The sequence below is a fragment of the Hibiscus syriacus genome, unplaced genomic scaffold (assembly GCF_006381635.1).
Source record: "Hibiscus syriacus cultivar Baekdansim isolate YM2019G1 unplaced genomic scaffold, ASM638163v2 tig00003715_pilon, whole genome shotgun sequence".
NCBI lineage: Eukaryota > Viridiplantae > Streptophyta > Magnoliopsida > Malvales > Malvaceae > Hibiscus > Hibiscus syriacus.
The window spans coordinates 44,220-71,273 of NW_024061980.1; the positions used below are offsets into that span (position 1 = coordinate 44,220).

Sequence of the window (27,054 nt, forward strand, 5' to 3'; positions counted from 1 at the left end):
CGAGCAATTATCATCAAAACAGATAGCAGAGAGGCATGTCACTTCTTGTGCAAGGGGTGGAGTTGGAGGGGTTGCCTCCAATGGTTCCACACATAATCCAGCTTATTAGGAAGGTGCAGTTTCGACATATCCTTCGGAAAATAGGGCTGCCGACTTCATGGCCAAAGCAGCGTGGAATATGCCTGCTGGACTTCATTCTTTCACTCAACCACCAGAGGAAACGAGAGAGCTAATCGATGAAGAAAAGGCACGGGGCGAACAGGCCAATGCTCCTTTAGTTTAAATTAAATTGTTCTCTCTTTTACATTAAAAAAATCAATCAAAATTAGAAAAATAATATAAAATTAATTTTTTAACTAGAAATGTTATCTATTTCATGGTAGAAATTTCTCCGAGAACCATGAATGAATTTAATCAGCTGTTTCTTTAATCAAGACATCATATTAAACTTTTATAGACTTTTTGTAAAATATTTTTTGGACTTTATACTTTTAAATCCTTAAATCTAAGCATGATATTTTCAATTTTCCATGACTTGCGAGGACAAGAAAAAACCCTATTTTTCCCATTTGTTTAATAAGTCAAATTCTTACCAAAACCCCACTGCCCCATTAAAGAATAACGGCTGTAGCTTTTCTAAGTTAAAAACGACAATGAGTCATTTCAAATTTGATCAACGAGTTGACTTCCAACTTTGTTTAACAGACAGCTAGAGAGTTTCAAAGCTACCAAGCTTAGTTGCAAATTATTTAACACAAATATGCCTAATACTATGTTAAATCCAGACATCTGTCTGAATAAAACGGGCAAACATCACTCCAGTCCAGTCCCTATAGCACCTATTCTTTACACAGCAACTGGGAAGTATACATTGCACAACAGCCAAACAGCTTGTGTTCTTAGCATGGGGCTCCTGTACATGCGAACGACCAACGGCGGTCCATCAAAACCATAGCCCAAGAACTTGAAAAGAAAGAAAGGGTAAACAGGTATAATGAATAGGTTCTGACCTTAATCGGCAATGTGAGACTGATCGTGATCGATAAAATCTAACGCGTCTTCCTTGGTGACAAGATTAACACTGCTCACCCTGTTTTTATGTGTCACACCATAGATCTGATCAGCAACTTTGACAAGCTCTGGCCGAAATGTGGTTGTTATGAATTGCGTATTTGCCATGTCTGCCAGTCGACGAATCATATCTAGACAGAAACTGATTAAGGATCTACCCGCTATTTAAGATTTGTTCATTTCTACTTACATTAAGTGAGAAAATGAAGAGCAGGCAAAAGAGTACAATTGTAATGAAAAAATCTCAGATACAGATGAAAATAAAAATGGAACCATTAATTATTAATAGTCAATAGACCTATTTATAAAGTAGAATTAGGATACTTCCAACAGCAGTTCGGTACTGAGGATCTAGAGCCGCATCTATCTCATCAAACAGATAAAATGGAGCCGGATCACATCGTTGAATTGCAAAAATTAATGTAAGGGCAACAACAGTTTTCTGTCCTCCAGACAATTGCTTCATTGATTGTGTCTCACCTTGCCCGGTAAAAGAAACCTATGACATGTATAACAAAAGCTTAGAAACATTACCCTAGAAGGTGTAAAAGATTATGCTTTCAGGTCAGCAATAAAATCGAGTCAGGTGCTGTACGATTATTTGCAAGTCAAGCCTAACTTTCAGGTTTAGACTTCTACCACCTTTACAAATACAGACCACATGAAAATAGGCAAATAAGTACTAGACCAGCAATGTTTCTCCTTATGTTTGTCTTAACTTTGATTTTCCCTCGAGCACTCATGGCTAACATCAGTGTACAAGACAATCCAGATATGAAATATGACAGTACAATCTTCCAAATCTAAGGCAAAAACTTTAAAGAAAAAGCATTGAGCATGCCTATATCCATGGTATCCAGTGTCCAAGTATCTTAGATTTCTACAGAGTTATACGATTCAACTAGTGCACCATCATATAGCTAGCAAGGGCAGTCAAATAGCAAACTTCGATCTCTTTTGTAAAAGATACGATGTGTAAAGTACACTCACCTTCACTTTTACACCAATGTATTTCTCAACTCTTCCCTCCAAATCTGCCTCTCGAGGTCCATCATCATGATCATCTTCGGCAGCAAGATCACCATCCTGTAGGGGAAAAAATGCAACACAATTATAATGAAAATAACAAGTTAACTCTCCACATATGATACTATACATAGACCTAATTAAGAGAACGAAGTACTGAGCACACAATTACAACTCTGCCAATACAGCATTAACATATATCATAAATTATTTCTAAGCTTTCATTTCATATATGATATATCTAATGTCAAATACATTATGCAACATGTAGAGTAAGAAATTTCTTTTCATTTTTTATGCTGTGAATGGGTGCAAGGGTCAAATACAACATGTTTCTTAAAATCCTGCTAAGATTGATCTAGGTTTTCACTCCAAGATTAGTGTAAGTTGGACATAAAAATACAGATTTTTTTCGAAATTATTTCTTGGCACATAATCAAATGAAGTTAACTGGATTCTTTGGACAGATACGGGTGTAGAATAGAACAGATAGAGTGCTTGAAATGAATCTAACGGTTAGAGCTAAATCTCCTCATGACAGCTCTCATAAACAAGACATAAGTCAGAGAAAGCAAAATGACTAAAAGAACCTATTCAACCTGAGGTTTGGTCTCAATGTTTCATCTAGATGCCTTAATGGGGGGACTTCCCCCAAGGCTGGGGTCGAGCCAGCTCAGCATATGTAATGAAGCGGGGCGGGACCGGGGGAAGCATTGACAACAAATGATACCTATCATATTATCTTAATGAGATTCGTTACAGATCTAAAAAAAATGAGATCATTAGAGGGGGAAATTGATGTTCCAGATGGAATAGACAAAAAACGACGCTCCAAAACCATAAATAAGAAATGACAATTGACAAGTTCACTAATCAGACAATTATGGATTGGACCAAAAAAACCAAACTAGACAACAGATGAGACACTACAATTTACAAGATCATTTGAAAACATTAAACAGAAAAAGAATAAATTAAGAAGCCCCAACAAACCTTTTTCTTCATCATCACCAAATGACCATGACCACCTTGCACAAGTTCTGAAAATACTTCTCTAAAGTGTCGGGCAACACCTTTGAAAGTTCGTTCTATTGACTCATCCTTGCGCTGATCTAGAACTGCTATAAGTTCCTTAATTTTCTGTAAAAGTAAATATAATGAAGTATAATGCAAGTTTAAGCTTAGCAAAATTCAATTTGACATCCCCATTTTCCAGGAAGATAAAGCTTTTGAGTTTACCTCATCACCTGCATCCAGCTCAGCCTGCCTTTTCTGCAGTTCTTCTCTTTGCTCTGTGAAATTTACATACTGGTCAAGTGCTTTCTTGTTGACATGGCTGAACTGTTGCAGTTGCTCATTGCACCTATGGAGCATTTTCTGCAACTCTTTTATCTGCTTTCGCTTATATCTATCATTTTCAACACGGAAAAGAAAGAATTAAATAATTTAAAAATGATAGATATGGATGCAATGTAGAATATCAGCAGATAAGCAGATACTATCACAACTAACCAAACTTATTGCATATCATATAAAACAAGAAACATATTTCTACATCGATTAGAATACTCAAAACGATCTAAAGACATAAGAAATCCTAAAATGAATATATTTATTGACAAATATCTTAACTTTTATGAAGCCCAGATACCACTTAGAGGTGAAATAAAGGATAGACACTAGAATTTCGAGTAGAAATTATACGTTTCAAAAGCATCTGATGACAAAGGGCCCAACTCCCTTATTTTCTTTGAGAACTCTTCCTGCCTAGCAAGGAGACTGCTCCTTCTACTTAACAACTGTTCTAACTCTTTTGCTTCATTCTGAAGTGTGATCTCATAATCAGCTTCCAATCCCTGCACCGCCATGGGATTTTCTCAGCTCTAGCAATAAGCATCAACGATTAGTGCTAAATATTATCAGAAACTAGTTACCTTAAGACCGTTCTTCTCATCTTTGATTCCCCTAAGTTGCTTTGTTAGCTCATCAATTCTATCAGAAACTCCTGCAGAGAAAAACCAACAACATTGAACGTTAGATCTAAATCCAAAACAAATATTATTCATTAACTATTCAAAGCTTACTTTTAAGTTGCTGCGTGGCATCTTCAACCAATAATTTAGCATCCATCAATTCTTGCCTCTTTGATTCAGCTTCATCAAGCAATGCATCAGCCTCTACCGCAGATATTATTGCTTCCAACTCTTGTTTCCGCCTCTTAAGGTTTGTTGTGAGATTAGTCTCGAGTTCAGCTTTTCTCGATTCAGTCTGACAATCCAGTTTGTACATGGTGAAAAATATGTAAATGCATACATGTCACAGCAAAAGAAATCAAATAATGTTCAGTGCATAAACCTCAATGCGATCACTCCTGCAATTGATAAGTTCCTCCTTAAGATCTGTTATCTCAGGGTTCAATCTTGACAGAAGGTCCTTCTCTTCAGGGGTTAAGTGATCAATAAGCTCTGTGCCCATTTCAGCTCGTTTCACTGCCATACTAGCTCTAAGCTGATCAATTTGCATCTGCACATCTGCAAGTGATTTTCTCTATAACCAAATAACAAGAGTCAGTGCAGATTGAACTAGATAAATACTTGCAAATAGCAAAAGAATAATCCCCACATAAGGTACAGGAAGTCAAACAAAAGTCTGTTTTATACCTTATTTTCAAGAGCTTTAGATGTATATTGTTTTTGCTTATCAGCATTAGCAATGTCCTGCTTATGCTGTTCCAGCAATGATTTGTCAAGAACCCGCTTAGCATCAAGTTGCTGCTGTTCAGTGACAAAAGCTGTAATTTGCTGCTCTAACTGTAAGCTAAATTAAGTTCAAACAAAGCATATAAGGCTTGATGGAAAACAATTCACGATTACAAAGAATGCAGACCTCGTGCCATGCTTGATAATTTTGTCATATAAGATTTTTAGTTTACCAATCCTCCAAAATTAATGGCTTTGATTTTAAAAGATGCTTCAAAGGAAAAGTTCATCTAAAAAACTAGGACTTAAACAAAACAGTTTATCAACCATCATACATTGGGAATAGCAAATACAAAAATGGGAATTGATGGCTGGGCTAAGGATAAACGATCAATCTCCAAAAAAATCCAAATTTAAGTTGGAAGTAAATGTTTTCATGCAACTTAAATTTAAAAGATTTATCCACAAACAAATACCAAATTCACAATAAAACCCTGTTAACTTTAAAAAAAATAAAAGATGCAAAGCTAAATGTACACAATTTCCCTATACCCTAAAACATAGAAGTTAGCACCTTGCTGCCAAAAGGGAAGTTTAAACTACAGAAAAAGGATATTTTGAAGCTCCATGCTGATTCCTTTCAGTTCTTCTTCCTTCTTATTAATAGACTTTGTGCTTTGCATAACTATATTCATGTACTTCAATTTTGAGCGCCTATAATCATAAAATCCCCCCGTCATACCACCCTTCTTGCTAACTTGATCACCTGTTATCAAATGAGCAGGAAGTTGTTAGAGCATTTGAAACACAAGCCCAACCCAAACCAAAGAAACGAAGAAACCATCATTGCCAATGCCAACCTTCCAAAGTTATGCAATCCAGTCCATCAGTTCGAGCAACTCTTGTAGCAACGTCTATGTCTCGGCAGATCACTGTTCTACCGAACACCTGACAAAAAACAGAATAAAGAATACAGGAAAATGAACAGAATGATGAGAAAACATTCACACAATATAGCAGTTAAGAAAACATTACAACCATCACTTAGACTTGGTATTCTTTTCCCAACAAGTGATGTACCCAACTGCAAACTAGGGTTATTTTTCCTTTTGGCAAACTTTACATCTTATTAGACCATCTTCAAATTAGATAAGATGTGAAGTCAACCATCTTCAAATTCCATTGATTTATTATCCAAAATATTACTAACATTGGGTGCTAAAATGGGAGAGAGAGTAAGAGAGAGAAAGAGAGAGAAATCGAAAAGTCAAGCTTCTTCAGTCAGAGTTCGAGAGGTTCCCTTTGGAATAACTTGGCATGTCTTCGGTGATAATCTCAGTAGGAGAGTTCACATGAGAGCTTTATGGGAACGGTTTAAACACCATGGAAAGGTCACCAGGGTATTCATTCCTATTGTTAACAAGAGACCGAATTACAAGGTTGCTACATTTGCTTTTGTTCATTTTTGCGAGCAAGGTGGATATGCTTGACGTTGTTAAGAAGATGAACAATGCCATGGTGGATGGAAGGAGAATTAAAGTAGGTGTTGCAAAATATGAGAAGCCTCGGTTCCAGAGGAGGTCGGGTGGTGCGAATACTGAGGGGTTGAAAGGTGTAGAAGCTTGGATGAGAGGATTGAAATCCTTTGTGCAATCTGAGGAAAAGACGGTCTTACTTAACAAGTTTCACGATGGTAGGTCATACAAAGATACGGTGGTAGGGGATAGTAGACCATAAGAGGGTTCGCATGATAGAATAATTGGAGGTCTAGGGGCAACGAAAAGACCTTTGAATGTATTTATTCCAGTTAAGGATAGGGAGTGGTTAAAGTCGTCCTTAACTGGCATCTATATGTCGGTCTTCGATGTTGAGTTTGTCCAAAAGGCTATTTGGAATAAGGGCTTCAACGCAAAGGTGGTCAGGTGGGGATACGCAAGGAATGCTTGCGTCATCGTCTTCCCGTCGGAGAAAGAGAAGAAGGAAGCGCTGGAGGGGAAGTTGAAGGAACTGAGCTTCTGGTTTGAGATGTTGGAGCCACTCTCGGTGGATGGGAGTGCTCCTTTAGCGTTTTGTGCGGTTTCTATGATCACAGTTCCCTTAAACTATTGGAGTGAATCATTCTTTTCCAGTCTGGCGTCTAGATGGGGGAAGCTGGTGAAGACTCAAGACGAAACTCTCCAAAGGGTGGATTGCAATGAAGCTCAATTACTTCTAAGGGTCAAAAGCTCCCTTGATGTCCCAACCCGTATCAATATCAATACGAATGGGAGATCGTACGTGATAAAAATCAAGGATGAGTTGACTGAGATTTTTTTTCCGGAATTATCTGCTTTAGATGAAGAGGATGTGTCAATAGAAGCCTCGGAGGAGGACTCGTAGGAATGGAGTAGGAGGGATGCTCAGGGTGGCCGGATGGGTCAGGAAATTCAACCAACAAAGCCGAATTCTCAAGAAAAGGTGGAGGCTTGGATACAAAGAGATTGAACAGGTGGCAGTACAGGGAACTATTTTGGGATTAATGATATGGGTGGCTCAAGGCAGATTTCTTCAACAAGTTTGTTGAGGGATGAGACAATTGAAGGCATAAACCCCACTCAGCAGACTGTGTCGGGAGAAGTTAATGGGGTAGTGAAAATAGTAGGCGTTTGGATGGAATTTCGAATGGACTTGACTCCCCTTTACAGGTTAATGGGTCCAACAGGAGACTGAATAATTTTATTGAGAGTGGACTTGATAAAGATAAACTTAGTAGGCCGTTAGGAGTTGATGATAATAGATTAGTTGGGTCAAGTGTCTCTCAGCCTCGATCAGCATCCCAAATGGGCCCCCTTTTTTCGGTTCGACACTGGCTGTCAAGTAGAAGTGCGTATGTCGGTAAAACTGAGAGTGGACTCTTTGATCGAGTTTATTCAAGATCAAGGAGAAGGGGAGCAAAGAGCTGCAGTGGTCAAGGTGTATCAATTTTATCTCCGAAAAAACTGGAGCTAGAGATAGAGGCGTTAGCATGTTGGAATGCCAGCGAATTGTTGGGCGTCACGTTTAGAGGTGGGAAGAAAGCTTTTATAAACGAATTTGTAACTTTGGCAAAGGAGAAGGGGAAGCAAGGGGAAAGTTAATTGGATAGGGTATATGTAGAAATCAGAGTAATTCTCTGTAATTTCTTATTCTTTTCAATAGGACAGATTACATATTTATATACAAATCATCTCTCTAAAGTAGGAAACTCTAAGAAAGGAAAAATACTAATCCTAGGAGATATGATCCCTTAAAATAAGGGATTGTAGAATATTTACAGAATCCCTTAATTAAAGGATATTTACATAATCATATATTTCTATAATTTCTATACTCCCCCTCAAGCTAGAGAATATACATTGTATAATCCCAGCTTGAATAGGAATTTATTGAAAACATGCTTTGGCAAATCCTTAGTAAGAATGTCTGCAACTTGTTCTTCTGAAGGAATGTATGAAAGTGTGGTTGTCTTTTTGTTAACTTGATCAGCAATAAAATGCCTATCAATCTCAACATGCTTTGTCCGATCATGTTGAACCGGGTTCTTAGCAATTTGAATAGCAGATTGATTATCACACAAAACTTCAAAGTGATCCTCTTGATTAGTGACAAGTTCTTTCAGTAGTTTAAGTAGCCAAATTCCTTCGCATATTCCCAATGCTAGTGCTCTGAATTCAGCTTCAGCACTACTTCTTGAAACGACAGATTGTTTCTTACTTCTCCAAGTTGTAAGACTTCCCCAAACAAAGGTGTAGTAGCCACTAGTGGATCTCCTTTCAGTAAGCTCTCCGGCCCAACTAGAATCTATAAAGATCTTAACAGTTCTATCTTGTGTCTTCTTAAACATTAAATCGTGTCTTGGAGTTTTCTTCAAGTACTTGAGAATTCTATTTGCTGCTTCCATATGCTCTTCAGTAGGATTAGTCATGTGCTGACTTATCACATTTACAGGAAATGCTATATCTGGCCTTGTCAATGATAAATAAATTAGTTTCCCAACTAATCTTTGAAATTTCTCTTTGTCTACCAAGGACCCATCTTCTTTGTTAAATTTCAAGCTTGTCTCCATTGGTGTATCATTCGGCTTACAATCAAGAAAACCAGTTTCTTTGAGTAAATCAAGTACATATTTTCTTTGGTTGATCACAAGTCTTTTTGACCTTGCCACCTCCATTCCTAGGAAATACCTTAGCTTTCCCAAGTCTTTGGTTTCGAATTCCTTATTTAACAACTTCTTCAAATTGCAAATCTCTTCATCATCTCCGGTAAGAATTATGTCGTCCACGTACACAATAAGGATAGCTTTCTTATTTGTAGAAGTTACTTTGATGAAAAGTGTGTGATCGGCGAGGGATTGGTTGTAGCCATTTTTTAGGATGACTTTAGTGAACCTCTCGAACCAAGCTCTGAGTGATTGTTTTAACCCGTATAAAGACTTGATGAGCTTGCACACCTTGTTACTTCCTTCAACAGACTTTAAGCCAGGTGGCAACTTCATATAGACTTCTTCTTCTAGCTTGCCATTAAGAAAAGCGTTTTTTACATCAAGTTGGTGTAATTTCCAATCGCAATTTACAGCCAAACTTAGGAGTACTCGAACAGTATTCAGCTTCGCCACAGGTGCAAAAGTTTCTGTGAAATCTATCTCATATGTTTGTGTAAAGCCTCTAGCCACTAATCTCGCTTTGTAACGTTGGATGCTACCATTTGAGTTATACTTTACAGTAAAGATCCATTTACAGCCAAAAACCTTTTTTCCTTGAAGAAGATCCGTAACAGTCCAAGTAGCATTTTTCTCCAGTGCACAAATTTCCTCTTCAACAGCCCTTCTCCATTTTGAATCCTTTAGAGCTTTAGCTATGCTTGTGGGAACCTATTCTTTATCCAAGTTTGCTGTAAATGCTTGAAAAGACGGCATCAATGAATTATAACCAACAAATTTTTCAATAGGATGCTTGGTGCACTGTCTAACCCCTTTTCTAATAGCAATAGGGAAGTCATCTAGAGTAGGGGAAGTGGACTTACTGATTTCTTCTTCTATTTCGGCAACTGGACCCAAATCCAATTCTTGGCAAGCATCAGATTGCAAAACAACCTTAGGAATATGTTTTCTTTTCCTTGTATAGAAACAAAGTTGTTTGATTGGTGTTGTTTGTGGAATATTTTGAATAGGAGTAGGTATATTTTCAGGAATGGTATTTAAAGTGGGTATGGGTGAAGTAGTGATAGGTACTACCGGTGGATCAATGGGAGTAGTTATAGGTGACAAATCTCTAGGTAAGGACAAAATTGGTGGCAATTCTGAAGGTTGAGAATGAAGAGTAGGAGGAGATACCTGATGTGGCTGAAAATCTTTCCATGTCTCTCCCTGAATTTTAGCATGAGTGAAATAGGGATCCTGCTCATAAAATGTTATATCCATAGTGGTAAAAAATATTTTTGAAGGAGGATGATATCATTTATAACCCTTCTTAAGTGAAGAATACCCAACCAGTACACACTTTAATGATTTAGGATCTAACTTGGACTTATTAGGAGCAATGTTTTGGATAAAAACAGTACAACCAAATATTTTAAGTGGAAGAATGGAGGAGATAGGTTTAAAATGGGGAAAGTATTGCAAAAATATAGATTAAGGTGTTTGAAATTGTAAAACCTTACTAGACATTCGATTGATTAAATATGTGGCAGTTAATAAGGCTTCCCCCCACAAATATCTTGGAACAATTGTGGTAAATAAAAGAGAACGAGTAACTTCAAGGAGGTGTCTATTTTTTCTTTCGGCAATACCGTTTTGTTGTGGGGTGTCAACACAAGAACTAATCTGAACTATGCTCTTTTCTCTGAAAAACGCACCCAAAGACTTAGCAAAAAATTCACTGCCATTATCAGATTTAAAGAGCTGAATTTTAGACCCAAATTGAGTGAGAACCATGTTATAAAATTGAGTAAAAACACCAACAGTTTCAGATTTATCTTTTAGCAAATAAGTCCAAGTTATCCTACTGTGATCATCAATTAAAGTGATAAACCACTTACAATTATCAGCATTCTTCACCCGAGAAGGACCCCAAATATCACTGTGGATCAAAGCAAAAGGGTGAGAAGTCTTATTTGTAGAAGGAGAATAAATTGATTTAGTATGTTTGGCAAGAGAACAAACTTTGCAAGAAAAAGAATTTGATCTTTTATGAATGAATAGAGTAGGAAAAACTTTTGCAAGACAATGAAAACTAGGATGACTTAAACTATAGTACCATAATATAACATTATCAACTTTTTCTAAAGCGGTGAAAGATTTCGAGATTTTGGTTTTAGTAGAGGCAGGAAGAATGTAGAGACCATTCTGCAAGCTGGTCTTACCAATCATCTTCTTAGAGTTCAGTGCCTGCAAATTACAATCAATATCATTAAAAATTGCAGAGCAGTGCAAGTCGGTGGAAAGTTTACTAACGGAAACGAGATTGCAAGCCAGATTTGGTACAAAGATGACATTTTTAAGTACAATCTGGTCATTGAGAATAACAGTGTCATGTCCTTCTATTTTGCACAAAGAACCATCAGCCGTTTTGACAACTTTACCAAAGTTTGAAAAAAAATTGCAAAACAAATCCTTATTACCAGTCATATGATCCGTAGCACCAGAATCAAGGATCCAATTAGGGGACGAATGGGAGGAGAAAAAAACTGTAACATGAGGTTTACCTTCTGATTCTTTCATGACCAGATTACCTTCTGATTGAGCAGCAGAACCAGAAAATTTTTCTGGATTTGAAGTGATCTCCGGAGTAGGAGAAGAAGTTGTGGACATCGTCTAGGTTGGAAAGAAATCATAACCTAAGCTGATACCATGTAGAAATCAGAGTAATTCTCTGTAATTTCTTATTCTTTTCCAATGTTATTAAAACCGGACCGGACCGGCCGGTTCGACCGGTTGAACCGTGAACCGGTGACCTGTCCGGTTAACTCCCAAAATCGGATTAGCACAGAACCGGTAAAGAACCGGAAGAATCGGCAAAGAACCGGAAGAACCGGTTGAAAACCGGGAAAACCATGGTGAACCGGCTGAAAACTGGCAAAATCAGTTTGAACCGCCGGTTCACTTTTTTTTCTTTAAAAAAAATTAAACCAAACGACGTCGTTTGTTCAACGAGTCAAATTCGAGTATTACTGAACTCGACTCGAACTCGAAAACTTTAAAAGTAAGCTCAACTCGACTCAAAAACTCACGAGCTAAAAATTATCAACTCGAAATATAATATTAAAACTTGAAATCGAAAGGGCTCGAACTCAAAAAAAAATTTAGAAGTTCGATTTAAGCCTAAAATTTGAGCTCAATTGAAGCGAAAGAATAGTTCGCTTTGTGCTCACCAAAAGGCTCCATGATTTTGAATGTCAAATTACCTCTATTATTTATAGAAGTAAGTTGGGATGCTCTTCTATGTTTCTTAGCCATGTGGGATTGTTTTGTTCTCATATTTTTACTCTTTAAACTTTTGGGATACTCTTCTATGTTTCTTAGCCATGTGGATTGTTTTTTTTTAAACAATTAAACCAAATGACATCATTTGTTATGATTTTTTTAAGCCTCAATTTTATTTTTTTTATTATAGTTATATAATTATATTTATTATTTAATATGTTTTACCTTAAATATTATGTTGTAGTTGATTTGAATCATTTTGTTTCACTTGATTTTATGGTTTTTTTTTTTTTGATAGAAGTTGGAGGTCTCATTAAAAACTCCCTTCGTATTCTTCCACATACTTAGAAGTATGTTGAAGAACAAGGAAGGGAGAAAAGAGTGCCTCATATTTTATTAAATATAATACTAAGTACATGAGGTAACACCAAACCCACATGCGGGAATAAACACCAATACAACCCATATCACCTAGAAATCTTACATCGTCAACCAAAAAGCCCCTAAATCACCTCAAGATGTAAGATAACATAACAAAAGTGTTACATATATATTAATATTGCTTTGAATATTATGTAAAATTAAAAAAAAAAAATTATTTTATATAAAATCCGGTTCAACCGCGGTTGAACCCAGTTGAACCAGTGAACCAGTACCTTCACCGGGTTTAATGTCCGGTCCGGTTTTGAAAACATTGTTCTTTTCAATAGGACAAATTACATATTTATATACAAATCATCTCTCTAAAGTAGGAAACTCTAAGAAAGGAAAAATACTAATCCTAGGTGATATGATCCCTTAAAATAAGGGATTGTAGAATATTTACAGAATCCCTTAATTAAAGGATATTTACATAATCATATATTTCTATAATTTCTACAGTATATAAGGTATTGGAGTTATCAGTATGGGTAAGTTGTCCTTAATGTCGTGGAATGTCAGAGGTTTGATTAGGAGGGTTAAAGCTAGAGTTGTAAGGCGGACAATTGACGAGAAGAAGCCCACTTTTCTATTTATTCAAGAATCGAAAGTTGAAGTAGTGCGCCTAGCGTTATTACGGAAAATTGGGGGAAGCTGCTACGTGGTTCGACGATGTCTTCTATAGTTGGCTCTGTTGGTGGTGTTATTTCTATGTGGAATGAGAATGAGTTTGTAGTCTAGTCGAAATACATCCATAGAAGTTTTATTGCAATCACGGCCAAATTGGAAGGAATATCTGGTATTTGCTGCTTTATAAATGTGAATGGACCGAGTGTTGATTCAGAGAAAGAAGAGTTCTTTGCGAATCTCTAGTCCTTCATAGAGCAACTTGATTGTCCAATGTGTTTGGGCGGAGACTTTAACGTGGTCTTATCGCAGGAGGAGAAATTAAGTGGACCTGTGAATTCATTTTCCATGGGTTCATTCAACGATTTTGTTTGCAAGGCGAATATGGTGGATCTTCCTTTGTTTGGAGGACGTTTCACATGGTGTAACAACAGGGAAGCTTCAATTTTTGTAAGACTTGATCGATATTTATTAGATCAAAGGTTTCTCTCTTTTTTTCCTAAAGTTTGTCAAAGCTTGCTTCCGAGGTCAATTTCCGATCATAATGCCATCATTCTGGAAAATAGCGAAATTAATTAGGGTCCTAAACCCTTTAGGATGTTTAACTACATTATGGAGGAGGAGGGGTTTAATGAGATGATGGAGTTGTTCAAGATTCGTAGAGACGATGAGAAGTCAATTTTCAATTTGCTTAAAGGGGTAAAATATGCAATAAAGAGATGGTCAGGGAAGAGGCATTTGGAGTTACCTGGCAGAATTTCTAGTCTTGAGAGATCAATCCAGGAGATGGAATTGGCTATGCAGTAGGGTTATCCTACGGTGTCTATGAAGTTATTGGTTGAAGCGAAAAAAAGTTATGGGATCTCTATAAAAAAGAAGAATTGATTTGGCTACAAAAGTCGAGACTGAAGTAGGGGTTGGAAGGTGACAGGAACTCAAGATTCTTTCATCAGTGTGCTGGAATTAGAGGTAGACTGAATGGAATTAAGTCTCTCAAAGTGAATAAGGAACAGATTTCTGATCCAAGATTGATTAGAGCTTGTGCGGTGGATTTCTTTAAAGAAGTGTATAATCAAAAAACTGCTTTGGATGTTGAAGAAATAGATTTGGTTTTTCCAAAACTCTCGGAGGTTCAAAGTTTGATTCTAGAGAAGCCTTTTCGGAGGAAGAGATTTGGGATGCAATAGCACACTCAGATAGTAACAAAGCCCCAGGACCCGACGGTTTGAATTTAAGGTTCTTCAAAAACAATTAGCCGAACTTGAAAGAAAAGATTGTAGTTTTCTTCAATGAGTTTTACAATGGGAAGGTTTGGGAGAAGGGGGTGAATCATTCATTTATCACTCTTATTCCAAAGAGGGTCAATTAGGATTGTTTGGAAGATTTTCGGCCTATTAGCCTTGTAGGAAAGCTATATAAAATTCTTTCGAAGGTGTTAACAAGAAGATTGAGGTTGTGCATTAATGATATAATTAGCCCTTCACAATTCGCTTTTATTCTGAGGAGACATTATGGATTGTTCATTTATTGCGACTGAGGGTATCGAATTTTGGAGGTAAAAGGTTGAAGGGGGTTGTTTTTAAAGTGGATTTTAAAAGAGCGTACGATTCATTGGTTTGGTCGATTTTGTTGAAAATCATGGAGTATGGGATTTGGTGAGAAATGTTGTTCTTGGATTTTCAAATGTGTCCACGGCTTCCATAATGGTGCTAGTAAATAGGTCACCTACGGAAGAATTTCAAATTGCTAAAGGGTTGCGTCAGGGCTGTTCATTATCCCCTTTGCTTTTTAATTTGGTGGGCGAGTTGTTAAATCTGCTGCTTATTAAAGCAGTGAACACTGGGCTATTTAGAGGTTTCGAGTTAGGTAATCAAGAATGTTCCTTCATGTTGTCGCATTTGCAATTTGAGGATGATCTCATAATTTTTTGCAATGCCTCTTTACAGGAATTGAAGAATGCAAGAAGGGTGTTACTAATCTTTGAAATGATGGTCGGGTTGTAGCTAAATCTAACAAAGAGCATAATTTTGGGCATTAACGTTGATCCGAAATTGACAAAGGACTAGGCCAAGGCTATTGGTTGTTCGATGGGGTCATTTCCGACAGAATATCTAGGTTTACCTCTTGGGACTAAGAGGAATTCGATGGCTATGTGGGAGCCGATTATTGAAAGATTTCATAAAAAGATGGTTGGTTAGAAGGCTTCATCTTTATCCTTATCAGGAAGGGTGGTATTGGTGAAATCAGTGTTGTGTGCTCTTCTCATCTACTTCTTTTCTATCTTTCGTCCGAAATTGATAAAGGACTGGGCCAAGGCTATTGGTTGTTCGATGGGGTCATTTCCGACAGAGTATCTAGGTTTACCTCTTGGGACTAAGAGGAATTCGATGGCTATGTGGGAGCCGATTATTGAAAGATTTCATAAAAAGATGGCTGGTTAGAAGGCTTCATCTTTATCCTTATCAGGAAGGGTGGTATTGGTGAAATCAGTGTTGTGTGCTCTTCCCATCTACTTACTTTCTATCTTTCGATTACCAACATGTGTTTTGAAAAAGTTAAATTTCATAATGGCACCTTTTCTTTGGGAGTTCGACAGATAAGAGGAATATCCATTGGGTAAATATGGCTTCAGTGTGTAGGCCATTTGGCTACAAAAGTCGAGACTGAAGTAGGGGTTGGAAGGTGACAGGAACTCAAGATTCTTTCATCAGTGTGCTGGAATTAGAGGTAGACTGAATGGAATTAAGTCTCTCAAAGTGAATAAGGAACAGATTTCTGATCCAAGATTGATTAGAGCTTGTGCGGTGGATTTCTTTAAAGAAGTGTATAATCAAAAAACTGCTTTGGAAGTTGAAGAAATAGATTTGGTTTTTCCAAAACTCTCGGATGTTCAAAGTTTGATTCTAGAGAAGCCCTTTTCGGAGGAAGAGATTTGGGATGCAATAGCACACTCGGATAGTAACAAAGCCCCAGGACCCGACGGTTTGAATTTAAGGTTCTTCAAAAACAATTGGCTGAACTTGAAAGAAAAGATTGTAGTTTTCTTCAATGAGTTTTACAATGGGAAGGTTTGGGAGAAGGGGGTGAATCATTCATTTATCACTCTTATTCCAAAGAGGGTCAATTCGGATTGTTTGGAAGATTTTCGGCCTATTAGCCTTGTAGGAAAGCTATATAAAATTCTTTCGAAGGTGTTAACAAGAAGATTGAGGTTGTGCATTAATGATATAATTAACCCTTCACAATTCGCTTTTATTCTGAGGAGACATTATAGATTGTTCATTTATTGCGACTGAGGGTATCGAATTTTGGAGGTAAAAAGGTTGAAGGGGGTTGTTTTTAAAGTGGATTTTAAAAGAGCGTACGATTCATTGGTTTGGTCGATTTTGTTGAAAATCATGGAGTATGGGATTTGGTGAGAAATGTTGTTCTTGGATTTTCAAATGTGTCCACGGCTTCCATAACGGTGCTAGTAAACATGTCATGTAACATCCTCAATATCGGGTTAGTGATCAAATTGTAAAGTTTCAGAATTTGATGACTAAAGTAGAAGAATGAAATAATTCAATGATTATTTGAATATATATTGAAGGTTATTTAGTAATTATTAAAGGAAATTAAGGGTTAAATGGTCATTTGATCATTCAAGGAATGATATACACGTGAAAAGGGGAGGGAACTCTCCAGAGTGCTCTTCTCCTTTCTTCTTCTTCATACGTGGGGGAGCAAGCCAAAGGTAAGTTTCTTTGTTTGTAAATGAATTGTTGATTTTAAGGTTGGGTTTTGATTATTAGATGATAACTAAGCTTAAGGAAAGCTTAAATCATCTTAAAAACAATGGATGGAGGGGTTAAGAGAGATTAAAGATTTGGAGTTTTTATATGAAATTTTGGAAAGGAATTGATAAGTAGAATTTGAAGTTAAATTTGACTTGTCAATAGTTAAATTAAGAGATTTGGAGTGATATAATTGGATTTAGAACATATTGAAAATTTGGTATGATTTTTGAATCTCATATGGAAGATAGGATTTTGAGGTTTAAGATGAAATAAATGAATATAGATTGGGTTAAGTATGTGTACTAGAGTTAAGAATGAAAAGGGGATGATATATGAAGTGTTTGAGAGGAAATGAAGTAATTTTCGGGTTGAAAATATGATTTCTGGGCAAGGGGAATCGGTACCCATTCAAGGGGAACCGATACCCCTTCAAACGATAGAATTCCAGAATGTCTTGAGGGAATCGATACCCCCATGGTTGGGAACCGATTCCCCCTAAAGAAAAATGTTAATATTGGTTTAATAAGTTCGTTTAAGTTGCTAGTATTCAATTACAAGGTGTAGGTATCTAATGATTACCTCGAAATGTACATTTATGTAGATTCTACGCATAAAGAATTCCGGAACGTTTGGCAAGTAAGATCGATCAAGGGGAAAGATAAGAGATTGGAATTGACTAGTGAGGCCAGGTGAGTGCATATTAATTAGTTTATGGTGCTAAATGGAAACAAGACTTGCAACAAGTCTATTTCCTCTGTTAGAATGCATGAATATATGATTATACGTATATGAATGACATGAATTGTATGTATGCATGATTATATGTGTTAACATGCTTTGAATGTAATGTTATGAGAAGTATGTGCTATGTAATGTATATATATATGAACATATGTGAAACTGAACTATGTGAACATGAGAAAACAAAGTATAAGATATGAACTATGTGATCCTATGAGAATATGAAAAGAAGCTATGTGACTACAAGTATATGTTATGAGATAAGATCTATGTGATTGCATGCAACATATGATATTAGATATATGTGGTATGTGACAGAAAAGAAGGAACATGTGGTTATGAGATCAATGATTACACGTACATGTGATACGTGACTGAAAAGAAAAGATATGTGGTTATAAGAGAAAGAATATGAATAAGTAATGTGAACTGTTATAAATGATAATGCCCATGTTATGTGATATGAGAGCTAGGGGTATAGTTGGCATGCCAAGGGTCGAGGGTTTACCTATGTTCTTCGGGACATATGGACTGTTTACCTATGTTCTTCGGGACATATGGACTGTTTACCTATGTTCTTCGGGACATATGGACTGTTTACCTATGTTCTTCGGGACATATGGACTGTTTACCTATGTTCTTCGGGACATATGGACTGTTTACCTATGTTCTTCGGGACATATGGACTGATTACCTAGGTTCTTCGAAATCTATGGACTGGTCCTTCGGGACATTGATCGAGCTGTGGTGACAGCATATGTGTGCACAACCTCAATGTACTCACATACCTTAAGTTCTCACTAGTGTACATGGGCTAATAAAGTGATTAAACAAGCATACTGAATGTGATATGTATACGATGGGGTTATAAGTGGTTTGAAATGTGTTACGTGAACCATATGATGTTGTGTGTGTATAGTGTTTAATTGAAAAGGTTAACAATAAAAGTATGTGATTACATGATAAACTGTTAATGATGAATTATGTGTCTGTATGTATTTACTGTAATTAATCTGATATGATTTTATATGATACGAAGAATGCATGGAATTGGTATAACATGATAGAACAGAACATGCATGTATTGATATATGTTATGAAGTGCATTGTAAGTCGTTATGCCTCACTAAGTCTTCGACTTAGCGTGTGATTGTTTCACACGTAGGTTTCGAGAAGAGGAAAGAGTAATGCGGAGCAAGACAGGTCAGTTTTCCTTACCAAATGTCAGATCAGAAAATGTATGTACTGTTTACAGAGTGTAGTTGGCATGTAGTCTAAAAATATAAATGGTATGAACTCTGATATCTGTTGTAAACGTTTTGAAATAATTTAAATGTTATCAAAGTTTTTAAATTACCCACTATTTTATACGAATGAATGTTTAAAAAGTCAATGTGACACTTCGGACTCGTATCCGGGTCGGATACGGGTTGGGGGTGTTACATGTCACCTACGGAAGAATTTCAAATTGCTAAAGGGTTGCGTCAGGGCTGTTCATTATCCCCTTTGCTTTTTAATTTGGTGGGCGAGTTGTTAAATCTGCTGCTTATTAAAGCAGTGAACACTGGGCTATTTAGAGGTTTCGAGTTAGGTAATCAAGAACGTTCCTTCATGTTGTCGCATTTGCAATTTGAGGGCGATCTCATAATTTTTTGCAATGCCTCTTTACAGGAATCGAAGAATGCAAGAAGGGTGTTACTAATCTTTGAAATGATGGTCGGGTTGTAGCTAAATCTAACAAAGAGCATAATTTTGGGCATTAACGTTGATCCGAAATTGATAAAGGACTAGGCCAAGGCTATTGGTTGTTCGATGGGGTCATTTCCGACAGAGTATCTAGGTTTACCTCTTGGGACTAAGAGGAATTCGATGGCTATGTGGGAGCCGATTATTGAAAGATTTCATAAAAAGATGGTTGGTTAGAAGGCTTCATCTTTATCCTTATCAGGAAGGGTGGTATTGGTGAAACTACCCGATTTTATTAAAAATTATATGATAAAACTACCCGCAAATTTTATTTTTTTTAAATTAATCAACCCAAGTCCAATTGTTGCATTGTATATTACTAATAGAAAAATAAAAGTCCATTTAATTAACACAGGTTAGATTACACGTGTTTGGTTGATTTTTTTCTTTCTTTTTCAACTTTTTTCAAGCTTGAATCGAACTCAAAATCGAGCTTCAATCGAGCTACTAAGATTTTTTTGAGTTCGAGCCTTTTCGAGTTCGAGTCTTTTCGAGATCGAGTCGAGTTTCAATATTATACTTTGAGTTCGAGCTAATCTTGATAATTTTTAGCTCGAAAGTTTTCGAGTCGAGTCGAGCCTAATTTTAAACTTTTCGAGTTCGAATCGAGCTCAGCAATACTCGAGTTCGAATCGAGCTCAGCAATACTCGAGCTCGACTCGGCTCGTTTATAACTCTAGGTGAAAGACATTGCTACTTTAATGGTTGAACAGGAAGTTATAGTTAGGCATATTTTGAGATCCGCCAACTGGGAGGCGGATGGGTTGGCCAAGGCTGGAATAGGATGATATTGTGTTGTAGGTCGGGGTATTTATGTTTAGGTTTAGGTTTTATGGTGGTTGTTGTAGTGTGTTTTATGTTTTTGGTTGGGTTATGTATTATGGTGGGTATTGTTTGTATTGTACTGGTTTTGTTATAAGTATTTCATTAATAAATTTTTTAGGCATTCTTTTCTTCCTTCTAATGTCTGTCAAGCTACAGATGTAGTTTGAAGGTTATGAAAGGGGCTTTTAACGAGGCCTCCCATAATTTTATAAAAAAAAATTCATTGTTTTTTTTTTTTTTTGATATTACAAAGTGGGGTTAAATTTTTAAAATAAATATAACAGCAACCCCAAACTCCACATCTCCTTTTCTGTGCTAAAGCAGTAAGGCCAAAAACTTTACCTATATCAAAACATGGTGAAACAAAGACCATATTGAACCTATCTAGCCAAGTGCAATAGGATGATGTTATCCCTGAGCAACTATTAGAAATCATTTTATCTAATGATAAATGATCTGTCACTTTCTCAATTGAAGAAAGAGTTTCAAATTTTCCTCATAGTGAAGAAAATGTCATCTTGGCTCTCGCAGACATCAAAACTCGTGCCCATTTACGGAAAGAAAAGAACTAACCTGTGCAAAGGCTGGAGCAAATTTGGAAGAAAAGTTTAATTTCTTTAACAGAGGTATCACATCAGAACTTTGTGGATACGTAACATGCGGAGCCTTCACGCGGTTAAGCGGTATGAAAGTAACACGCCCTCCTTTCAGTGAATTAAGATGTCGAATTATCTGAGTTGATATCTCATCCGTTTCAACCACCACATGAAATAAACTGTCAATAGAAAAACCATGTTTAGTCAGCAGCATGCACAAGGAAAGTCAAGTAGTTATCGAAAACATACAGTCTTGGAATTGAAATATCTGGAAGATTATACCTGTTTCCAGCAGTTACTTCAACTGCAGTGAAAAACTTCTCATCACAATTAAGCAGCTCAATAATTGGACCAAACACTCCACCTATATTATATTCTCTGCATATCTTCCTAATAGAATTCAGCCCCCTTCTTACATCCTGATAACAAATAAAGAAGTAAAAGAAGAAAAAAGTAAAAAAAACATTAAGATCAAAAAATGAAACCCCCATGTAAGAATCTCCTTTTTGGGCCTGGGGATAACTGGAATTTTACAAAACCAAAAACTAAGCAAAGATTAGTCTTCTACATGAAGTACCAAAAAGGTATAGAGGATATTAGCCATTAAAAAAACCAACTGCCATCTAAGAATCTGTTTCTCAAATCCTTTCTAAGCATTGAAGCAAAGGAGACATAAAAAAAATTAAGAGAAGCAAAGGGCAAGCAATCACTTACTCCAGGTGTTGCATGATCAAGGCTCTTCTCTGCTTTCTCAACTTCTGATTTCAGCTTATCAATTTCAGCAGAAAGCTTACTTTCTTTCTCCCATAAGGACCTAGCCAAAGATAATAAAAAAATTGAATCAGTTTGAGCACTTGAATAACTGAATACTGACTAGACAAATAACTAAATGTTTCAAAGGGCATACTTCCTTTGATCCTGCAGCTTATCTCTTTCTGTTTTCTGAGAATTAAACCGAGACTTGGAAATTGAAGATTCCAACTCTTTGATTTCAGCTTTGCGTCTTTCAATAGAACTATCCAAGCGCTCCAACTCCTCATTAAGCCCAAAAATTTCCTCCTGAAGTTTTTGCTCCTGAAAATACAAAAGTAATCAGATGTTATCAAAACATAAAACCCAGTTATAAAGCAGAATGACATACTTATTTCCCAATAAGAGAATAAGTAACTCAGGAGCAAAAAGGTACAAGGAAAAAGCAAGGAACACAAGGAATATAGAAAAATGAACGATATATCATTTAGATTTAGTTCCTCCGAAGCTAGCAAGCATACAAACTTTTTTTTTTATAGGAATAGAAGGCCTCATTAAAAACCTCCCTCATAGTTGCCTCTTGTAAGGAGACAAATAGCGGAAGGAGGAAAAGAGTGCCTAAATTTATTAATAACCCATAATTACATAAGATTCCAAACATTACATAAAATTACCTAACATAAACCATAACCAAAATAACACACCGTAACCACTACTCATAACAACAACCTCCACACACACTAACCAATTCCTGAAGCAAGCATACAAACTTGACAAAAAGGTATCCAAGAAAAACTAAGCTGAGTAAACAATTGGTAACCAAGAATTCACATCATTTAAATCTGTTATCCTACTAAAAATTGTTTATAACCCATACCCCCAGCCAGATATTAAGTCTTCCCCTATGTACTTACTACTAACACAAAACGCCAGTGTTGTTTATGAAATGACTTCCCTTCTAAGATATTTCCCTGCAGAATCAAATGATAGAATGAATGCTGTCCATTAACCATGCCACTCAGAAATGTAACAACCAACCTCTTTTCCAAATAAAATACTCTCTTCAGGATGGCCCCATCAGATTGTATAGTCAAGCCAATTAAGTATTATCAAACCATTAACCATTACAGCCTGCATTATTTAGGCTATATATGTCATTAGATGAAACAAAAGCACTACAAATACCAAAAGGCCCACTAAATTAAGATGGACATAAAAATATTGTGTATTTTTAAATACTCATTTTATTCAAGTTCTTTGGTCATTTACTCTAATGCTTCTCCACTGAGTTGCATTTCCCAATTACACTGACACAATAACGTCTCCACCCAACAGAATTTCCTAACAGCAACCAATATAAGATCTCAAAAGTCAAAACCAATGTTGAAACAAACCTGCGATGAATTGGAATAAAGCACTTTTTCCAAATCCTCAATTTCCCTTTGAAGCCATTTATCACGAGCAGCTTTACTAGAAAACTGAGTAGCACGACCTTGTTTCTGATAGAGGATGCTAAGTTGCTTTTCACGCTCCATGATCCTATAAATTGTAAGAAAAAATAGCATGAAAGAAAGAACATCAACCATAAAGTCTATTAGTTGGAGGGCAGACCATTCTATTATTTAGAAGGAAAAAATTGATATAAACCACAAAATGGAACTGCATAAAGGGCCAGTTCTCCATTGCTTTGCAAACCAGTTGTTGAGCCAAAATCACTTTTGGTACTAAAAGCAATAAAGAAAAAGGTTAAAAAACTTTTGAATAAAAAGTGCTTTTCAAACCAACTTCTAGAAAAGCTAAAAAAATAGCTTTTGGCTTTTGATATAAAACTATTAAATTACCATTTAACGTATTTTTTATTTTCTAACATCGTATCTAAAACGGACATTTTAACTTTTCACAACACTTCTTTTACAGCAATGCCAAACACCTTAAATTAACAGATCAAACTTCTCCGCCACATTTTTTCACAATACTTTTCAATCCAGAAATGGAGAACTTGCCAAAAATCATTAATATAAATATTCTATACAGATAAAGTTCAACAAAAGAAACTCAGCAAAGTATGAAGAGTAAACTAGGCTAATGCTTATACAGTTGTGAACAGGAAAGGCACTCAGCATAACAAAAGGTGTTAATCTTGGGAATCAGACCTGTAACAACTTTAAGACAAAAAAGAGCACATGTGAATTAGGCATCTGGAGATTTTAGACGTAGATAAAACACAGCCTACCAATATGTGCAACAAATATACAATGTTTGTACAGGCATACCCTTTTGTTATATTCTCCTCCTTTTTTAATTGGTTGTCATAGAGCGGTTTAATCCTGTTAAGCTCCTCTGTTGACTCCTGTATTTCATTCTGCAGCATTCGAAGTTGTTTGATTGCATCATCCTGAAAGTCAATACAACACGCCACAAACATTCAACATTTTCCCCAAGTAAAAATGGAATTAATCATTAATAAGGGCATTCTCTAATATAATAATACTTTGGCTTGCATGTTGCCAGACATCCTCTCTTCTAAATCTTTTACATCAAGCTCAAGTGCAGTTTGCTTCTTTATTGCTTCTGCTTGTTCAATTTCCAACACTTCTTTATCTTTGTTTAAACCTTGAAGCTCCTTTGTTAGATCTTTAGACATCTTGTCCAATTCCTTCAACCTTTCATGAGAATCCAGCACAGCATTATACCTTTCAGATGATTTTTCAGAAACCTTGGTACGAGCTTCTTCTACCTAAATAAAAAAGAGGTCAGAGAATCTCAAAAAGAAATGCCAAAACAAACATATTGAAGAATTCACCATTCATGAAAAATATGGTGGGTACGATTGTCAAAACAATCTGAGCAATAAAACATATTGTTAGAAAACCAATTTGAAAATAAAAGACCACCATGATCTCTAGCACATTATGGGCTCACAATGTCATCTTGCAGTTTCCTAGCATCCAAATAAATTTAAAATCAAGTAAAATGTGTTTTTGCATCATAAGGACCTGACAAGGAGACTAAGATAATAAAACCCAGTATTTAAATTAATTCCACTCCACTCAAAAAAGCACAACAAAATCCAAAATGTTTAAATTGTGGCAACTAAATATTGTTTGACTTCTAAATAACCAAAACATGCTATTTCTCTGCATTTATGGATGACGGCTGCACTAAATCTCTATATATCATGGCATCTCCTTCAACTAACTCCAATAAGGCAATGCCTTATGCGGCATACTTGATGAGGTCAATGTCAAAAGTCAGCAGAAACAACTCACAGGCTCATTCAACCTAAATATTTATAAGACAAACGGAGTGCTATGGGAAAAACGTGGGTGAGGATTTTGAGTTCATCCTAACAGCTAGGTGCAAATACAGCAACGCGATACAGGAAACAGATAAGTATTTTGAGTTCATCATAATAGCTAGGTTTAGATACACAACAGAATGTTCTAAGGGAAACATGAGTGAGGGTTTTGTGTTTGTCCTAACAACTAGGTGTAGATACCCAACACAGTGCGCTATGGAGAAAAACATTGTTGAGGATTTTGTGTTCATCCTAACAGCTTAGTTAAACAGCATATTTTTCTTCTTCTGCTGTTTTTTGACTTGGCTAAAGATCTTAGCAGTGGCTAGCAAGAGGGGGCAAAGTTGGAAAGCAAAATAAATGTCTCAGGTCCTAATATTCCCTCGTACACTGTTTTGTCTTCATCAGGTTATAACATCAACCAATTACTCCAAACAAAATAAATTGCTATTTATTTAAACACTACATGCAATTGTATTGAACTATAGAGAAGCTAGTCAGATCCAGTTGGCATCATCAGACCTGAGACATGTAGATAACAAATGCTCTGACCAATAATAAAGAATGGGTTAGACATAGGTGATAAATCCAAAATAGAACTCTATCTGTCAAAGATATAATTTCCTCATTGTGCCTGAGAGAAGACAGAGAGAGCGAGACAAAGGACGAACTAACACATGATATGTGCTTACCTAAAGGGGAGAAGAGAAAGAGACAGGAAAGGAAATAAAACTAGAAGGAACATAAAAGAAAGGAATATACAAGCACACAGAAGAAGCATTCATCTACAAAAATAAATAAAAAACTCAGACTTCCTAGTTTCCAAGTCTAATAAAATCTTATAGTTAAGATAGCACATTTAAATTGGCAATGATACTAAATTACTTATGGGACATACCGGATGACGATAAAATCTAATAAAAAAGAAAAAGACCATAGGTTTCTTTACCAAACATGTACAATAGTTAACACTCTTAATAGTAGTAACATTGTCCAAGCACCCGGTACTAAACTAACCTCTTCCAATTTACGCCGCGCATCTTGAAGTTCTTTATCATAAATGGTATATTCTAGTGACTTTCTCTTCTTGTCAAGCTGCTGATACTTTCTAAGCTCTTCTTTCTCTTCGTCCAGTTCTCTCAATCTCTCATCTAAGTACTGGACAACTTGTATAATTTGCTTCCTTTTATTGCCTGCTTAACAGAAATATAAATAAATAAATGTATCAAAGAAAAATGCAAAGGCAGATAATAGGATAAAAAAATTATTCCGAGACAGAAAAAGAGAGAATTCATAACGACTTGCCAGTTTCCTGCATGATTTTCAAGCTTTCACGGCGTCTCTCTTCATAAACTCGAGTACCACCAATTTCTTTCAGCAAGTCCAGCCTCTCAGAATCTTTCATCAGCGTTAATGATGCTATCTATAGACCAGGCAACAATTACTTTACAAATTGACCTAGAAAATGAAGCAGCAGCAGCTCCACAGAATATAACTTCAGAAAGTTATGCAGTAAAATGAGATTAAATAGCACAATCCACATACCTTGCCTTGTTGAACAACATAATAGGGATTAGAACGAGAGAAACCAGCACTTTCCAGTAAATTCATAACCTCTGTTTTCCTGCACATTAACTTCTTGTTTTATTAAAAACAATTACTTGTAAAGGTCATAAGGCACATTAGTAATATATATGGAGCATTAACTACTTTCCATTACTAGAAGGAGAAGAAGAAGCTCACGTAATATGTTTTCCATCCAAGAAATATTCATCCTTCTTCAACCCAATTGTTCGACGTAGGCGTACCTCCTCCTTGTCAACCTGCTCAAAAGTGAGAAAGAATGCTAAACATTTTTAATACAATAGCAGAAAATTTATTATTTAGCCCTAACTCATTTGTATCATTGTATCACCATGATTCAAGATAGATCATCAAAAAAAGAAGAAAAAATGAGTGAGAAAAAATGAGTGAGAGAGAAAAACGTAGAGAGAGAGAATTTTAAAGAAAAGTCAGTTCCCGATGAGTATTGGTCGAC

At 36.2% G+C, this 27,054-nt stretch overlaps 1 protein-coding gene across 2 annotated transcripts in view; it reads right to left on the reverse strand.

The window, feature by feature from the left end:
* Positions 1–808: 808 nt before the first annotated feature.
* Positions 809–27,054, reverse strand: part of LOC120179798 (structural maintenance of chromosomes protein 3-like) — a 41,604-nt gene continuing 15,358 nt past the window's right edge. Inside the window, exons 6-29 of one of the 2 annotated variants that reach the window (XM_039185292.1) lie at positions 26,760–26,839; positions 26,562–26,640; positions 26,322–26,439; positions 26,034–26,209; positions 24,210–24,455; positions 23,992–24,113; positions 23,113–23,257; positions 21,876–22,042; positions 21,683–21,782; positions 21,251–21,387; positions 20,946–21,147; positions 5,657–5,744; positions 5,413–5,562; positions 4,758–4,909; positions 4,453–4,644; positions 4,182–4,365; positions 4,032–4,102; positions 3,802–3,953; positions 3,337–3,505; positions 3,091–3,237; positions 2,062–2,157; positions 1,396–1,570; positions 1,011–1,202; positions 809–913 (exon numbers count right to left, since the gene is read on the reverse strand). In XM_039185292.1, the coding sequence (XP_039041223.1) occupies positions 1,012–1,202; positions 1,396–1,570; positions 2,062–2,157; positions 3,091–3,237; positions 3,337–3,505; positions 3,802–3,953; positions 4,032–4,102; positions 4,182–4,365; positions 4,453–4,644; positions 4,758–4,909; positions 5,413–5,562; positions 5,657–5,744; positions 20,946–21,147; positions 21,251–21,387; positions 21,683–21,782; positions 21,876–22,042; positions 23,113–23,257; positions 23,992–24,113; positions 24,210–24,455; positions 26,034–26,209; positions 26,322–26,439; positions 26,562–26,640; positions 26,760–26,839 (3,339 nt within the window). In that variant the 3' untranslated portion in view covers positions 809–913; position 1,011. Of the gene's footprint in view, positions 914–1,010; positions 1,203–1,395; positions 1,571–2,061; positions 2,158–3,090; positions 3,238–3,336; positions 3,506–3,801; positions 3,954–4,031; positions 4,103–4,181; positions 4,366–4,452; positions 4,645–4,757; positions 4,910–5,412; positions 5,563–5,656; positions 5,745–20,945; positions 21,148–21,250; positions 21,388–21,682; positions 21,783–21,875; positions 22,043–23,112; positions 23,258–23,991; positions 24,114–24,209; positions 24,456–26,033; positions 26,210–26,321; positions 26,440–26,561; positions 26,641–26,759; positions 26,840–27,054 lie in introns of those variants that run through there. The other variant, XM_039185286.1, reaches the window with a different exon arrangement.